The 17,615-nt window shown below is 42.2% G+C and overlaps 1 protein-coding gene across 1 annotated transcript in view; it reads right to left on the bottom strand.

The window, feature by feature from the left end:
• topbp1 (DNA topoisomerase II binding protein 1) overlaps window positions 1–17,615 on the bottom strand; it is a 162,914-nt gene that overhangs the window by 114,584 nt on the left and 30,715 nt on the right. The window contains exons 7-10 of the mRNA XM_067999941.1: window positions 12,694–12,876; window positions 6,131–6,300; window positions 5,675–5,838; window positions 1,686–1,933 (exon numbers count right to left, since the gene is read on the bottom strand). Coding sequence (XP_067856042.1) covers window positions 1,686–1,933; window positions 5,675–5,838; window positions 6,131–6,300; window positions 12,694–12,876 — 765 coding nt within the window. The remainder of the gene's footprint in view (window positions 1–1,685; window positions 1,934–5,674; window positions 5,839–6,130; window positions 6,301–12,693; window positions 12,877–17,615) is intronic.

Below are 17,615 nucleotides of genomic sequence, written 5' to 3'. Positions count from 1 at the left end.
GAAATTATGAAAGGGTTTGATAGGGTAGACGTAGAGAAAATGTTTCCACTTATGGGGGAGACCAGAACTAGGGGCCATAAATATAAGATAGTCACTAATAAATCCAATAGGGAATTCAGGAGAAACTTCTTTACCGAGAGAGTGGTTAGAATATGGAACTCGTTACACAAGGAGTAGTTGAGGTGAATAGCTTAGATGCATTTAAGGGAAAGCAAGACAAACACAAGAGGGAGAAAGGAACAGAAGGATATGCTGATGGGGTTAGATGAAGTAGGGAGGGAGGAAGCTCATGTGGAGCATAAACACTGGCATGGACCTGTTGGGCCAAATGGCCTGTTTCTGTGCTGTTCATTCCATGGGATATGGGGATAGGGCGGGAAATTAGAGTTGAGGTAGAAGATCAGCCATGACCTTACTGAATGACGGAGCAGGCTCGAGGGGCTGTATGGCCTACTACAGCTCCTATTTCTTATGTAATTCATTTGCCTCCAAAAGAAGGGAACACTGTCCAGCTTCCGTGCTAACTAATGCATACCCCTCGAGTAAAAATGAGAGTGCTGATTATCCAGTGATGCGCTTTGAGATAATCACAGGCTCTGAAAATTTTGTGGACTGCTTCCTTTCCGTGTTGGTCTAGCACCTGGAATAGAACCACTGAATTGGCACTGGGAGTGGTGTATCACATTGACAGAGGCAAGATAGACCCAGTAGATCATGTCTACGCTGGACTTCTTTTGAATATCTGCCCAGATTATCTTGATAACAGTCCCAAGGGAAATGGCCATGGGAAATTCCACAAATGTGGCCTTTGGGAAATTTAGAGCAATGGTTCAACCCCCAGTACAGAGATTTCCAGGGCTACAAAATTCTGTACATGAATGCACGTTGGATAAGAATAAAATAGATGAGTTAGAAGCACAAATACAGCTTAAAGGGTATGATTTAGTAGCAATTACAGAGACCTGGCTGATTTAGTGATGAGTAACAAACCAGAATTACTGAACAATTTGATGGTAAGGAAACATCTTGTGAATAGTGATCATAATATGATTGAATTTGATGTTACGGTTGAGAGGGAGAAGGGAGTCACAAACCAAGGTTTTAGATTTCAGTAAGGCAAACCATTGAAGGGATGAAAAGTAAACTGGGCTGAACTGTTAATGGGTAAACCTACAGACATGCAGCGGGAGGTACTCAAAGACATATTTGGTACAATACAAAACCAGTACATACCCCTAAAAAACAAAAGCTCCACTTGTGCAGTCAAGCAACCATGATCAATAAATGAGGTATCAAGCTAAGAGAAAAGTCTTACACAATTGCAAGGAAAGGTGGAAATCCAGCAGACTGGGTCAGCTATAGAAAGCAGTAAAGGGATCCAAAGAAAGTAATAAGATGCAAAAAGTTAATACGAAAAAAACTAGCAAGAAATATTAAAGCTAACAGTAGAAGTCTTTACAAATATATTGAGGGAGCGGTAAGGGGGAATGTGTGCCCATTAAAGACAAATGAAGGCGAGACTATAATGGACAATAAGGAAATGGCAGACTTGTTAAATGAATATTCTGTATCCATTTTTACAGTAGAGAAAGAGGACAAAATACCAGCGGTACGAGGGATCCTATAAATAAATCATACCATCTGTTGAAATTTGTCAACTGAAAAGATAAAGATTAATCTCTAACCTACAGTTTTGTCGCTCTCCAGGTACAGTAATAGAAGATCATCATCTGCTTGTTGCTGCCTGCTGGGACTGACGGTGGCTGCTGTCAGTGTCATACTGCCATTTAGAGTCAAATTAGCTTGTTTGCTGCTGGAATTTTCCAGTGTTGTAACGTCGGGTTGACAATTTGGATGGAAGTAGTGCTCCGCGGGAAGAAGGCAGCTCTTGGAAAAGCAGTCTACTAACCATTTCGCTGTAACCACATGTGGCCTAATACAAATATTAATCCAGTAAATATTATTGGAAAGCTGCAATGAATATTAATAAACATTCAAATCTCTCTTCTAAAAAACAACTCTTCACCATGGTTATTACTTTCGTATTACTTTTGTATAGCGAGAGCGTGCAAGCGAACAAATGAGAGCATGTAAGAGAGAGAGAGAGACAGCGAGAGAGAGAGAGAGAGAGAGAGAGAGAACGCGTGAGTGCAAGAGAGAAAAAGGGGAGGAGGGAAGAAGGGGGAGGGAGGAAGGAGAAGGATACAATGGGGAGAAGCATAACTACATTGCCCAGAATATCATAAGTTTCTAGTGCAGGGGAATCCACTGGACTAACAGGTGGTCTATGAGCATCCGCCCTACTGTGAGTTATGGTTCCACAAGCGCCAACAGCCTGCTGGTGTCTAACCTCATTTACGTGAGCCTAGATGACAAGTAGCAGCAACCACGGGGACCATCTCAGCAACAGTTACTGAATCAGAATGAGGAGCAAGAACCTGGCCTGAGCTATGTGATTTTGTTTCTTGGTTTAATGCTATAGCTACTGGAGTGTTAAATCCATTTTTGTGCCACGCCAGACGTGAGCTCATGTACCTCTCTGTGCCACTCTGTTCACCTACATCTTGCATTTTTTCCTCCTCTCCCCAGTCTGTGAATAACCCGCCTTCCCCATCCAAAGCATCATGCTCTCACTGATATCCTATTTCCCCTATCCAGGTTTGTGACATCCTTCTACTCCAACCTGGGCATCCTCTGCCATATCCACAGCAGCACACACCACTGGCCAAATCCAAGCTGGCAACCAGGCGGACTCACCTGCCTCTCCAGTGACTACCCATCCTCAGGAATCAACCTCTCCATCATTGCTGCAACCTCCCATTTTGCATCTCAAATGGTAAATGGTGCTCTGGTGTACAGTGCCACTCACCTACCCAAAAAGCCAACCTGCATCCATTGCCAGATCCCTCCTGTGACCCATAAAAATGGATACAAAATCCAGCCCGTGGTCCTGGCCGGATCCCTCACATGACGTACTGCCCAAAATCCAGCCCGTGGTCCTGGCCGGATCCCTCACATGACGTACTGCCCAAAATCCAGCCCGTGGTCCTGGCCGGATCCCTCGCATGACGTACTGCCCAAAATCCAGCCCGTGGTCCTGGCCGGATCCCTCGCATGACGTACTGCCCAAAATCCAGCCCGTGGTCCTGGCCGGATCCCTCCCATGACGTACTGCCCAAAGGCCAGCCGGTGGTCCTGGCTGGATCCCTCGCATGACGTACTGGCCAAAGGCCAGCCTGTGGTCCTGGCTGGATCCCTCGCATGACGTACTGCCCAAAGGCCAGCCTGTGGTCCTGGCTGGATCCCTCCCATGACGTACTGCCCAAAGGCCAGCCTGTGGTCCTGGCTGGATCCCTCGCATGACGTACTGCCCAAAGGCCAGCCTGTTGTCCTGGCTGGATCCCTCCCATGATCCATGACCTGCCACCTCTACTGAAAAGTACAGAAGAGAAAGAAAAAGAGAGAGAAAGAGAGAGAGGGTGGGAAGAACACAAGAAATAGGAGCAGGAGTAGGCTATATGTCCCTCAAGCCTGCTCCGCCATTCAATAAGATCATGGCTGATCTTCTACCTCAACTCCACTTTCCCACCTTATCCTCATATCCCTTGATTCCCTTAGCATCCAAAAATCTATCAATCTCTGTTTTGAATATACTCAATGACTCAGCATCCACAGTGCTCTGGGGTAGAGATTTCCAAAGATTCACAATCCTCGGAGTGAAGAAATTTCTCCTCCTCTCCGTCCTAAATGGCCGACCCCTTATCCTGAGACTATGACCCCTAGATAAGAAGAACATAAGAAAAATTAATCGCTACATTTCAGGCAAAGCGGCGTCAGGCAGGAGAGTTGGCCAGCTGGACCCACGACCTTGGCGTTATTAGCACCACGCTCTAACCAAATGAGCTAAACGGCCCCGCGGAAGGGGGGAGAAAAGAAAAAGAACAAGACAGAGGCAGAAATAAATAGAAAAGGACATAAGCATAACAGGACAGAGACAGAGGGAAGCAAAAGTGGAAAAAGGAAAGAGACATAACCGTAAGGGAATGAAGCAGAACAGCACACAGACAAAAAAATAAAAGGGGGCGAGAGATACATACCACAGAAACAGACAGAAGGAACATCTACACATGGACGTGACCCACTCGCCACAAGACTCGACAGAGAAAGGTAACAGAAAGACAGCGCATATCATCCAATTCACTGTGAGCAATGCCACAGGAGATGGCCAGATAAATAGATGCAACATTTCTAACTACAAAATTCATAGATAAGCTGAAACAAATCCCTTTTTATTCAGGTTTTCCAGGATCAACCCAGAACCAAATTACATTCTAGAACACCACAACCCACAAGTATCTTCAGAATAAAGTTCCTTGTGTCCGCCATTGAATCTGTCGATTTCATCTTCATTGAAGAATAAGAAGACACTTAACCAATGTTAAGATTGTGTCTTTCTGCTTTCTAATTGGTAATTTTCTACTTTGTTATTCACCAAATTATGTAAAGCCTCTCTCCGAACACATTCCACAAAAACAAATTCTACTAAATCACAGTGCAGCAAAGAAAATTCTCTGGCACTGTCCCATGATATCCAGGCTCGTAGCAAAATAAAAGCTTCTAATAATAAAGTTATGCTTCAGTTGTTCAGAGCCTTGGTCAGTCCCTATCTGGAACAATGCATTTGGTTTTGGGCACCACCCTCAAGGAAAATATATCTGCCTTGGAGGGGGCACAGCCCACATTCATCAGAATGATACCCGGGCTTGAAGGGTTAAATTACGAGGGTAGGTTGCTTGTATTCTGTTTAGTATAGAAGGGTGAGGGGTGATTTAATCAAGGACACAAAATGAGAAAGGGATTCGATAGGAAAGATGCAGAGAAACTATTTCCTCTGGTGGGGAATCCAGAACAAGGGGACGTAATTTTAAAATCAGAGCTAAGTTTTGGAGTGAAATCAGGAAGCACTTTTTCACACAAACAGTAGTGGAAATTGGAGATTCTCTCTCCCAAAAGAACGTGGATGCTGGGTCAATCGAAATATTCAACACGGAGACCGACAGATTTTTGTTAGATAGGGGTCAGGTAAAGGTGTCAAGGGAAATGGATCAAAGGCTCGTAAATGGAGTTAAGGACAGATCGGCCATGATCTGATTGAATGGCGGAACATGCTCCAGGGACTGAATGGTCTATCCTGTTCCTGTGTTCCTACATAGCAACGGTTTGACTACACTTCAAAAAAAAAGTGAATCATCAGCTGGTGAAGCACTGTGGAATGCCCCGAGAATGTGAAAGGCATTCCCAAGTGAAAGTTCGTTCTTATCCAATTTTCTTTGGAAAATCAACCCACGACCCATGTATCAAAAATCTCAACCCAGCATCCACCCTAACCCTTAGCTGTTACCCTCCACCTGTATTCACCAGACACACAGCCTGACCTCATCCCCAGCCCTTGAACAATGCTACAAGAAATCGTTCCTGATCATATTTCAGCAAATCAGTATGCATGAGTCGCTTGTCTTAAATAAGAAATGTGCAACAGGATTTCCTTTTTTGCTACTGACAGATTTAATGTGCTACTCAGAGATTTAATATGTGACATGTTATTTGCAAGAGTTTTAATTATACGTACTTAATTTCCTGTTGCCCTTTAGTGTAGAACATGCAGTGACTATACCTGTGAGATATTTTGTTTAAACATTGTTTCAGCTCCTTATCCTCTTCTCCCACGATTACATGAGTAACATCTTCACAGATTTGATTAAACCGAACACCACCTCCAAAGTTAATCATCCGTCTTAATTTATCCAACTTCTTGCCACCAAATCCAGACAAATAGATCTGACAAAGATACATATAGGTCAACATATGTTAAAAAAAAACAGCAACTTATTTACAATATTTATTCACCAGGTTAGGAATTCACAAAGACGTGTTTTGTAATTAAGAAACATTAATCAACAAAGTTGTTGAGAAAAATAAAAATACTGCTTTTTCAAAAATCTGTACGCGTACTCAAATATGGAACATTACAAGCTTATCCTCATAGTTCATATCAACACAATTATCCACAGGGATACAATATTTCACTAGTGCAACAGTTCTTGAGAGACAACTTAAAACATTGTCTTACTTTACATCCATCCAACAAATCCTCAGGAACCTCAGGAAGACTGACGTCTAGTGCTTCGAGATGGTCATTAGGCACTTCCAGTTTCGCAGTCATGGCAGAGGAGAACGCAGATTCATTGATACAGCTCATGCTAATATTGGAAATATGACTCACCTCTGGTAGAGGTTGAGCTAAGAATAGGCAAAGGAAGAGAAAAGGGCAAATTGCATATTATGCATTATTGGCATAAGTACAGTACTGGCTCATTACCATCTACATGAAGTACTAAATCTTAAAAATATTTTAATCAATTTTTCTCAATAGTATATTCTTCAAAGGCAAAATGCACTCTAAGGAACTGTATAATATCCAAAATGTTATTTATAGGGAAGTTTATTATGTCACTGCTGCACAACATCACAATATCAAAGGTGCCTCAAATCAGCTGTTTTAAAGTATATAGCACAGCACCAAGTGATAACTGAGAGACAGCATTAAGTGTACAACTATCCCCCTTCATAGCACAAGAAGTAAAATAATCTTCCCTTTAAAGCAGCTTAAGCCTTGCATTTCTATAGTACTTTTAGCATACAAAATGTCCCAAGGTGCTTCATAATGAATAAGGAAAGGGATGCCACATCATAGAGATGTGACTGATAGCTTGGTTGAAAAGGTGGGTTTTGAGTAGGTTTTTAAAGGTGAAGGAAGAATTGGAGAGGTTTAAGGAGGGACCTGTAGAGGCTCAGGCTGAGTTAGCTGAATGTTCTGTTTTCAATGGTGCAGTGGGAGGAGCAGAAAGAGATGCACAAAAAGCCAGAATCAGAGGACCAAAGTTTGCAGAATGAATTGTGGGGCTGGAGGAGGTTACAGAGATAAAGTGCAGCAAGGATGTGCACATACATAAATCTTTGAAGGAGGCAGGACAAGTTGAGAAGACTGATAAAAAAGCAAATGGGATCCTGGGCTTTATTAAAAGACGCATAGAGTACAAAAGCAAGGAGGTTATGCTAAACCTTTTTAAAACACTGGTTAGGCCTCAGTTGGAGTATTGTGTTCAATTCTGGGCACCACACTTTAGGAAGGATGTGAAGGCCTTAGAGAGGGTGCAGAAGAGATTTACTAGAATGGTACCAGGGATGAGGGACTTCAGTTATCTGGAGAGACTGGAGAAGCTGGGGTTGTTCTCCTTAGAACAGAGAAGGTTAAGGGGAGATTTGATAGAATCATAAAAATTTACAGCACAGAAGGAGGCCATTCGGCCCAGCATGTCTGTGCTGGCTGAAAAAGAGCCATTCAGCCTATTCCCACTTTCCAGCTCTTGGATGTGTACTTGAAGTGCCGTAACCTACAAGGCTACGGACCAAGTACTTTATAAATGCGATGAGGGTTTCTGCCTCTACCACCCTTTCAGGAGGTGAGTTCAAGACCCCCATCACTCTCCAAGTGAAAAAATTTCTCCTCAACTCCCCTCTAATCCTTCTACCAATTACTTTAAATCTATGCCCCCTGGTTATTGACCTCACTGCTAAGGGAACTAGGTCCTCCCTATCCACTCTATCTAGGCCCCTCATAATTTTATACACCTCAATTAAATCTCCCCCAGCTTCCTCTGATCCAAAGAAAACAACCCCAGCCTATCCGATTTTTTCTCACAGCCAAAATTCTCCAGTCCAGGCAACACCCTCGTAAATCTCCTCTGTAGCCTCTCCAGTGCAATTACATCTTTCCTGTAATGTGGTGACCAGAACTGTACGCAGTACTCAAGCTTGTCCTAACTAGTGTTTTATACAGTTCTAGCATAACCTCCCTGCTCTTATATTCTATGCCTCGGCTAATAAAGGAAAGTATCCCGTATGCCTTCTTAACCACCTTATCTACCTGTCCTGCTACCTTCAGGGGTCTGTGGACATGCACTCCAAGGTCCCTCTCTTCCTCTACACTTCTCAGTAATTTGTGTATTCCCTTGCCTTGTTTGCCCTCCCCAAATGCATTACCTCACACTTCTCTGGATTGAATTCCATTTGCCACTTTTCTGCCCACCTGACCAGTCCATTGATATCTTCCTGCAGTCTACAGCTTTCCGCCTCACTATCAACCACACAGTCAATTTTTGTATCATCTGCAAACTTCTTATTCATGCCCTCTACATTTAAGTCTAAATCACTGATATATGCCACAAAAAGCAAGGGACCTAGTACTGAGCCCTGCAGAACCCCACTGGAAACGGCCTTCCGGTCACATAAACACCCGTCGACCATTACATTTTGCTTCATGCCACTGAGCCAATTTTGAATCCAACTTGCCACTCTCCCTTCGATCCCATGGGCTTTTGCTTTTCTGACCAGTGTGCTATGTGGGACCTTATCAAAAGCCTTGCTAAAATCCATGTAGACTACATCAAACACACAACCCTCCTTGTTGCCTCCTCAAAAAATTCAATCAAGTTAGTCAGACATGACCTTCCCTTAACAAATCCATGCAGACTGTCCTTGATTAATCCGTGCCTTTCTAAATGACTATTTATGCTGTCCCTCAGAATTGTTTCCAATAATTTGCCCACCACCGAGGTTAGATTGACTGGCCTGTAATTACTCGGACCATCCTTTTCTCCCTTTTTAAACAACGGTACAATGTTAGCAGTCCTCCAATATCACATCTGTAGCCAGGGAGGATTGGAAAATGATGGTCAGAGCCTCCGCCATTTCCTCCCTTGCTTCTCTTAACAGCCTGGGATACATTTCATCCGGGCCTGGTGATTTATCTACATTCAAAAGATGCTAATCCCCCTAATATTTCCTCTCTCACTATGTTTATCCCATCCAATATTTCACACTCTTCCTCCTTTACTACAATGTCTGCATCGCCCTCTCTTTTGTGAAGGCAGACACAAAATACTCATGAGGAACCATACTCACGTCTTCCGCCTCCACACATAGATTACACCTTTTTGGTCTCTAATAGGTCCTACTCTTTCCTTAGTTATCCTCTTGCTCTTTACGTATTTATAAAACATCTTTGGTTTCCCTTGATTTTACTTGCCAATATTTTTTCATGTCCTCTCTTTGCTTTCCTAATTTCCTTTTTAATTTCAGCTCTGTACTTTCGATGCTGCTCTAGGCTTTCTGAAGTATTGAGCTCTCGGTATCAAACTTCCCTTTTTTTGCCTTATCCTACCCTGTATGCTCCTTGACATCCAGGGGGCTCTAGATTTGGGAGTCCCACCCTTTATCTTTGCTCTGAACCCTCACTGTCTCCTCCTTGAATACCTCCCACTGCTCTGATAGAGGTGTTCAAAATCTTGAACGGTTTTGACTGAGTAAATAAGGAGAAACTGCTTCCAGTGACAGATGGGTCGGTAACCAGAGGGCATAGATTAAAGAGTCAGAGGTGACATGAGGAAACATTGTTATGATCTGGAATGCACTGCCTGAAAGGAAGGAAGCAGATTCAATAGTAACTTTCAAAAGGGAACTGGATAAATACTTGAAGGGAAACATTTACAGGGCTATGGAGAAAAAGCAGCAGAGTGGGACTAATTGGCTCTTTCAAAGAGCCGGCACAGGCATGAGAGGCCAAATGGCCTCCTCCTGTGCTGTACCTACTATGATACTATGATTTGAAAATGAGAATATTAAATTTAATGTACTGGGGGACAGGGAACCAATGTAAAGTAGGATAGAGCTGATGGGCGAGGGGGACTTAGTGTGTGACCGAATACAGGCTACTGAGTTGGCATCTACGGGAAGCCGAGTATGGGAAGCCAGCAAGAAGAGTTGTCTCCCTCGCTGTCTTCCGCTCTGAGTCTCTTCGTTCTCTCTGCCTCACACTTTTAATGTTTCTGTATATCTAGGTTTGTCTCCAACTGCTTTTGTGCAAGCCTCTTGTTACACTCAATGCAAGACTCAGGGGCAGCAAGACTGACCAATATCATCGTAGGTACAGCACAGGAGGCGGCCATTTGGCCCATTGTGTCTCTCCCAGCTCTTTGAAAGAGCTATCCAATTACCAACCCTTCTGCCACTGGAAACAGTTTCTCCTTATTTAATCTATCAAAACTGTTCATGATTTTGAACACACTGCCACTGTCCCTTTAATCCAATGGGCTTTAATTTTGCTAACAAGTCTATTATGTGGTACTTTATCAAATGCCTTTTGAAAGTCCATATTCACAACATCAACTGCACTACCCTCATCAACCCTCTCCGTTAATTGATCAAAGAACTCAATCAAGTTAGTCAAACGTGATTTTCCTTTAACAAATCCGTGCTGACTTTTATTTATTAACCCATATTTTTCCAAGTGCCGATTCATTTTGTCCTGGATTAATGTCTCTAAGTTTTCCCACCACCGACGTTAGGCTGATTGGCCTGTAATCGTCAGGTTTATCTCTCGCCCCTTTTTGATCAGGGGTGTAACATTTCCAATCCTCCAATCCTCCGGCATCAACCCCATATCTAAAGGAGGATTGGAAGATTGTGGCCAGAGCCTTTGCAATTTCCACCCTTACTTCCCTCAGTAACCTAGGATGCATCCCATCCGGACCGGGTGACTTTTCTACTTTGAGTACTGCCAACCTTTTAAGTACCACCTCTTTATTTTTCTCCTATCCAATATCGCTACTACCTCCTCCTTTACTGCTACAATGGCAGCATCCTCTTCTCTAGTGAAGACCAATGCAAAGTATTCATTTAGTACCTCAGCCATAAACCTCTGCCTCCAAAAGAAGATCTTTTTTGTCCCTAATCGGTCCCACCCTTCCTTTGCCCACTTTCTGTACTCTGCTTGATTCTCTACAGTATTATGAACCTTACATGTGTCATAAGCCGCCTTTCTCTATTGCATTTTAATTTCTCTATCTATAATCATCCAGGGAGCTCTAGCTTTGAATGCCCTTCCTCTCTCCCTTATGGAAATGTGTCGACTCTGTACCCGAACCAACTCCTTCTTGAAGGCTTCCCATTATTCAATTACTGTTTTGCCTACCAATTTTTGATTCCAATCCACCAGGGCAAGGTCCCTTTTTAACTCACTGCAATTTGCCCTCCTCCAGTTAAGCATTTTCACATTTGATTGTTCCTTGTCCTTTTCCATAACTATTCTAAATCTAATGATATTATGATCACTGTTCCCCAAATCCTCCCCCACTGAAACATGCTCCACCTGCTCCACTTCATTCCCCATAACTAGATCCAGCGCTGTTTCCTTCCTCATTGGGCTGGAAACATACTATTCCAGAAAGTTCTCTTGTACATATTTCAGGAACCCCTGTTTCCCTCTTCTTTGCCCTTTATACTGTTACTGTCCCAGTCTCTATTGGGATAATTGAAGTCCCTCATTATCACTTGGGGGAAGGGCATCCAAAGCTATAGCTCCCTGGATGACAAAAGATATAGAGATTAAAATGCAACAGCGAAAGGAGGCTTATGACAAATGTAAGGTTCATAATGCAGTTCTTGCATCTTCCTGTAATTTGCCCATAAATTTGCTCCTCTGTCTCCTTCCCACTATTTGGTGGCCTATAGTATACACAGGAGCAATTGCTCCTCTATAAAAGAGACACTCCACGTCAATAATTTGAATGAAACTAAACTTACAGGGGAGAATAATAATTCCGTTGCAGTTTATTGCTGCATTGTATCTTGATTTTTTTTTTCAGTAAAAATCTGGTCACCCTAAACAAGGTCCTGCTTATAAATAATCCACTGTATGATAGCGATAAAGCATTCTTGCAATATTTAGTCACAGGAGATAACGTACTACTGTAGCAAAAAACAACCATCTTTAGAATTACAACTCATGCAGATAGAATATATTTACTGTGAAAATTCTATTAGAAACAAGAGATTAGACATGTAACTGCAAATGAGAAAAATCAGGTAGTGAAGAACAAGAGAGAGAGAAAGTGAGAAAGAAAAAAAGAACATTCCAAAGTGCTTCACAGCCAATGAAGTACTTTTGAAGTGTAGTCACTGTTTTAATGTAGGAAACGCGGCAGCCAATTTGTGCACAACAAGGTCACACAAACAGCAATGAGACAAATGACTAGACAATCTGATTTTAGTGATGTTGGTTGAGGGATAAATGGTCAGGGCACCAGGAGATCTCCTCTACTCTTCTCCAATAATGGTTTTATATTCACCTAAGAGGGAGAGGGGGCCTCGGTTTAACATCTCATCTGAAAGATGGCACCTCTGACGGTACAGCACTCCCTCACTGCTGCACGGAAGTGTCAGTCTTGATTATGCGTTCAACTCCCTGGAGGGTGGCTTGTAGCTATAACCTCCTGACCCGAGTGCTACCACTGAGTCATGGCTGACACCCTGAAAAGTAACTATTTACAGGCTGAGGCTCCGCGTGTGAAAATCAAACCTCTATCCGTGCACTGTTTTTTAAAGACATCAAGAATCTAAATTTACATTGGATTTTTAATTATCCACCCAAGTTGCAATAATTGCAACTGTACCATTTAATCCACATCATTCTACTGTTTGCCCACCTTTGAAGAGAAAACAATTCACAAATACTAAATTTAAAATGGCACTATAAAATTGAAAAGGCACCAGAATCAGCAATGTGCTACATACGGTTGAGTGCATTCCCAATGTTTGTAGGAGTTGAAGTGCTTGGAGCCGTCTCTCTAGATTTTGTTTCACATCCAACTTTGTAGATTCCTTCATCTTGGCAAGCACCATACTTGATAGAGTCAAAGAACCATTGGATAGACACGCAATATACATTCCACTTTTGTGCACATTCATACTTCTGACCTAGGCACACAAAAACAAAATCAATAGTTCATATTTGGTAGAATAAAAATGATGATGCCACTACTTACCATGTAAGGTTAGCCGGTTAAAAGAACATGCATTAACTAAGTGCCCGAGGGCAACTAGAGCTGTACCTATAGGCATATAAATAGTGAACAGGTAGTAAGAGGGGGGTGGGGCCGATTAGGGACCAAAAAGGAGATCTAGGCATGGAGGCAGAGGGCATGGCTGAGGTACTAAATCCAAGGAAGAAGATGCTGCCAAAGTCACAGCAAAAGAGAAGATAGTTGAGATACTGGATGGGCTCAAAATTGATAAAGAGGAGGTACTAGAGAGGCTGGCAGTACTTAAAGTAGATAAGTCACCCGGTCTGGATGGGATGCATCCTAGGTTGCTGAGGGAAGTAAGGGGGGAAATTGCAGAGGTACTGGCCATAATCTTCCAAACATCCTTAGATACGGTGGTGGCGTCAGCGGACAAGGATGTAACATTGCAAAAAAGAGTGTAAGGATAAACCCGGCAACTACAGGCCAGTCAGTTTAACCTCAGTGGGGTGGGGAAGCTTTTAGAAACGATAATCTGGGACAAAATTAATAGTCACTTGGACAAGTGTAGATCAATAAAGGAAAGCCAGCATGGATTTGTTAAAGGCAAATCGTGTTTAACTACATAAGAACATAAGAAATAGGAGCAGGAGTAGGCCAATCGGCCCCTCGAGCCTGCTCCGCCATTCAATAAGATCATGGCTGATCTGATCTTAACCTCAAATCTAAATTCATGTCCAATTTCCTGCCCGCTCCCCGTAACCCCTAATTCCCTTTACTTCTAGGAAACTGTCTATTTCTGTTTTAAATTTATTTAATGATGTAGCTTCCACAGCTTCCTGATTTGATTAAGTTTTTTGATGAGGTATCAGACAGGGTTGATGACTGTAATGGGGTTGATGTGGTGTATATGGACTTTCAAAAGGTTTGAGAAAGTGCCACATAATAAGCTTGTCAGCAAAATTGAAACCCATGAAATAAAAGGGGCAGTGGAAGCATGGATACAAAATTGGCTAAATGACAGGAAACAGAGAGTAGTGGTGAACGGTTGTTTTTCAAACTGGAGGGAGGTGTACAGTGGTGTTCCCCGGGGGTCAGTACTGGGACCACTGCTTTTTTTTAATATATATTAATGATTTGGACGCACAGGGCACAATTTCAAAATTTGCAGATGACACAAAACTTGCAAGGGTAGTAAACTATGTGGAGGCTAGTGATGGACTTCAAGAGGGCATAGACAGGCTGGTGGAATGGGTAGACACATGGCAGATGAAATTTAATGCAGAGAAGTGCAAAGTGATACATTTTGGCAGGAAGAACGAGGAGAGACAATATAAACTAAAGGGGGTACAGGAATAGAGAGACCTGAGAGTATATGTGCACAAATCTTTGAAGGTGGCAGGACAGGTTGAGAAAGTAGTTAAAAAAGTATACGGGATCCTGGGCTTTATAAATAGAGGCGTAGAGTACAAAAGCAAGGAAGTTATGTTGAACCTTTATAAAACACTAGTTCGGCCACAACTGGAATATTGTGTCCAATTCTGGGCACCGCACTTTAGGAAAGATGTGAAGGACTTAGAGAGGGTGCAGAAGAGATTTACTAGAATGGTTCCAGGGATGAGGGACTTCAGTTACGTGGATAGACTGGAGAAGCTGGGGTTGTTCTCCTTAGAGCAGAGAAGATTGAGAGGAGATTTGATGGAGGTATTTAAAATCATGAAGGGTCTAGACAGGGTAGATAGAGAGAAACTGTTCCCATTGGCAGAAGGGTCAAGAACCAGAGGACACAAATTTAAGGTGATTGACAAAAGAACCAAAGGCGACATGAGGAAAAACTTTTTTACGCAGCAAGTGGTTATGATCTGGAATGCGCTGCCTGAAAGGGTGGTGGAGGCAGATTGAATTGTGGCTTTCAAAAAGGAGTTGGATAAATATTTGAAGGGAAAACTTTGCAGGACTACAGGGAAAGAGCAGAGTGATGGGACTAACTGGATTGCTCTTACAAGGAGCTGGCAGGTGCTTGATGAGCCGAATGGCTGTGCTGTAACCATTCTATGATTCAATGATTCTAATAACCCAAAGTGGGGAGAGCTAACCTAAGAGTTAATTCTGGAACTACAGTATGTGAGAATTCTGCATGGTAGCATTACATGGAGGTGATTTGGAATGTCTGACAAAATGCTACCAAGGAGATCTATTCCCTCTCTTCAAAGTGAAAGTAATTCTGGAGAAAGATTTCTGGCAAGATACGGGTAAGGTTGTAAAAAGAATTGTGAGGAATTCACTGGGACGACCCTTTAAATTCAAAAGAAAGTTTGTTTAAAAACTGGCAAAGAGTGGAAGCAGCAACTTCAACTCTATCTGAAAGCCATGCAGGCAGGGAACAGCACTCAACAAGTGCAGTGTGCTTTATTTCTTTGCTCATTAAGGAAACAAGCTTAGCAGAAGCATAAAGGACCCTGAAGAAAGGGATATACTCGCCCGAGAATAAATAGCCTTAATCATGCAAACTGGAGTAGAGAGAGTTTGGTACAATCATTACACAGCAAATTAGTATTTCCACAAATTAAAAGTATCAAAGGTCAATCAGATTTAAATCCAACCCATAGTAGTTCTGTCAGTCTCTCACTTTGTTAAATCTTATATTAAGAATGTTGTGAACTTCACTTATTTGCACTGTTAGATGGCCAAGCAGTTACATAGGAATTGTTGAAATAGCGATGGATGAAGTTCAAAGAAATCTAGGGAATTTCGAAGACTTGATGCTCAACATGTCCAAACCCCACAGATCAGCAAACAACAAAGCAAAGAGAATGTTGAACTAAAGCCAAAAACAAGTCAGAGGAAGTCATGCGCAAACCTTATAGTACTCCCAATCAGGCTACACCTTGATTCTTGTGTCTAGTTCTGATCACCGAGACATAAGGGAGACATGCAAGCCCTCGAAACAGTTCAAAGAAGAGCCATGAGCCCGATCTCGTGTCAGAGGGACTGAGTTGTGAGGAAAGACTGGAGAAACTTGGGATTTTCAGCCTGCAAAATGAGGCATGCAGTAATACAAGATAATATACGATAGTAAATGGTAAAGAAAAGGTAAATCCAGATCACTACTTCAATCTAAACCACAACAGGACAAGGGGGACACTGATTTGCACACTAATTCAAACTAACAAAAGGCAAATTTAGGACTGTCAGAGCAAACAACTCTTTGGAATGGACTTCTGGGTAGAGTACTGGAAGCAAAAACCCTGACTGGTTTAACAATTGGATGCCATGATGAGGGCTGCAGGGCGGTGTTGTCCAATACATTAAGCCACTAGCCACAGGTGACTAGTTGGGAATCCAAATGCGGCTAACTGCATTTCTGACTGGTAAATAAAAATACTAGACACCATTGTTGAACGTGTGATCTCAATAGTCACATGGCGTATGCATGTGTACTTTAACTTTTTGTGTGTTTGTTGATAAACTGGTAAGATGAAAAGCAGAGTGTGCGTGAGTTTTTTGATTGTTGTAACTGCTTTACATCCTTTATCACTGAATGGTTATAGATGTTTGTTAAGTAAATATAGATACGTGAAGAACATTTACCTGTATTGTGTGACTGTATATAAGGCATTTTCCACTAGAATTAGTGCATGTGGCTAAAATACTGTCGCCATTGCCACATGTGGCTGGTCAGAAATTTCTATTAGACAACACTGCTGTTGGGTCTTTCTGGATAGGTGAGTCAAGTGTCCTTCCTCATCTCCTTTCTATCTCATGATCTTCACAACATGTCATACTCCAATCTTGTTGCATATTGATCAAATCTCATTTACAAATACAATTAGAATTAAGGAGCAATAGAGGAGCTATTACACTACTGGGTGTGCACTATAGGCCACCAAATATTGGCAACGAGAGAGGAGAACGTTTGCAGGCAAATTACAAAAAGATGCGAGAACTATAGAGTAATGATAATGGGGACTTCAATTATCCCAATATAGACTGGGACAGTAACAGTGTAAAGGGCAAAGAGGGAGAGGAATTCCTGAAATGTGTTCAAGGGAACTTTCTTGAACAGTGTGTTTCCAGACTAATCAGGAAGGAAACAGTACGGGATCTAGTTCTGGGGAATGATGTGGAACAGGGGAGCATGTTTCAGTGGTTTAGAATAGTTATGGAAAAGGACTTGTCAAATGTGAAAATGCTTAACTGGAGGAGGGCTAATTTCAGTGAGTTAAAAATGGATCTTGCCCAGATGGATTGGAATCAGAAATTGTAAGGCAAAACAGTAATTGAACAATGGGAGGCCTTCAAGGAGAAGATGGTTCGGGTACAGAGTCGACACAGTCCCATGAGAGGGAAAGGAAGGGCCTCCAAAGCTAGAGCTCCCTGGATGACTAAAGTTATAGAGATTAAAACGAAACATAAAAAGGCTTATGATAAATGTAAATTTCAAATTACAGTAGAGAATCAGGCTGAATACAGAAAGTACAGAGGAGATCTAAAAAAGGGAATAAGAGGGGCAAAGAGAGAGTATGAGAATAGATAACAACTAACATAAAAGGGAACCTAAAAGTCTTATAGAAACATATAAATAGTAAAAGGGTAGTCAATATGGAGGCAGAGGGCATGGCTAAGATACTAAATAAATACCTCGCATCCATTTTCACTATAGAAGAGGATGCTGCCAATGTAGCAGTAAAGGAG

This window comes from Heptranchias perlo, chromosome 2 (assembly GCF_035084215.1).
Source record: "Heptranchias perlo isolate sHepPer1 chromosome 2, sHepPer1.hap1, whole genome shotgun sequence".
In the NCBI taxonomy this organism is placed as follows: domain Eukaryota; kingdom Metazoa; phylum Chordata; class Chondrichthyes; order Hexanchiformes; family Hexanchidae; genus Heptranchias; species Heptranchias perlo.
This window is presented reverse-complemented; position numbering and strand designations above follow the sequence as displayed.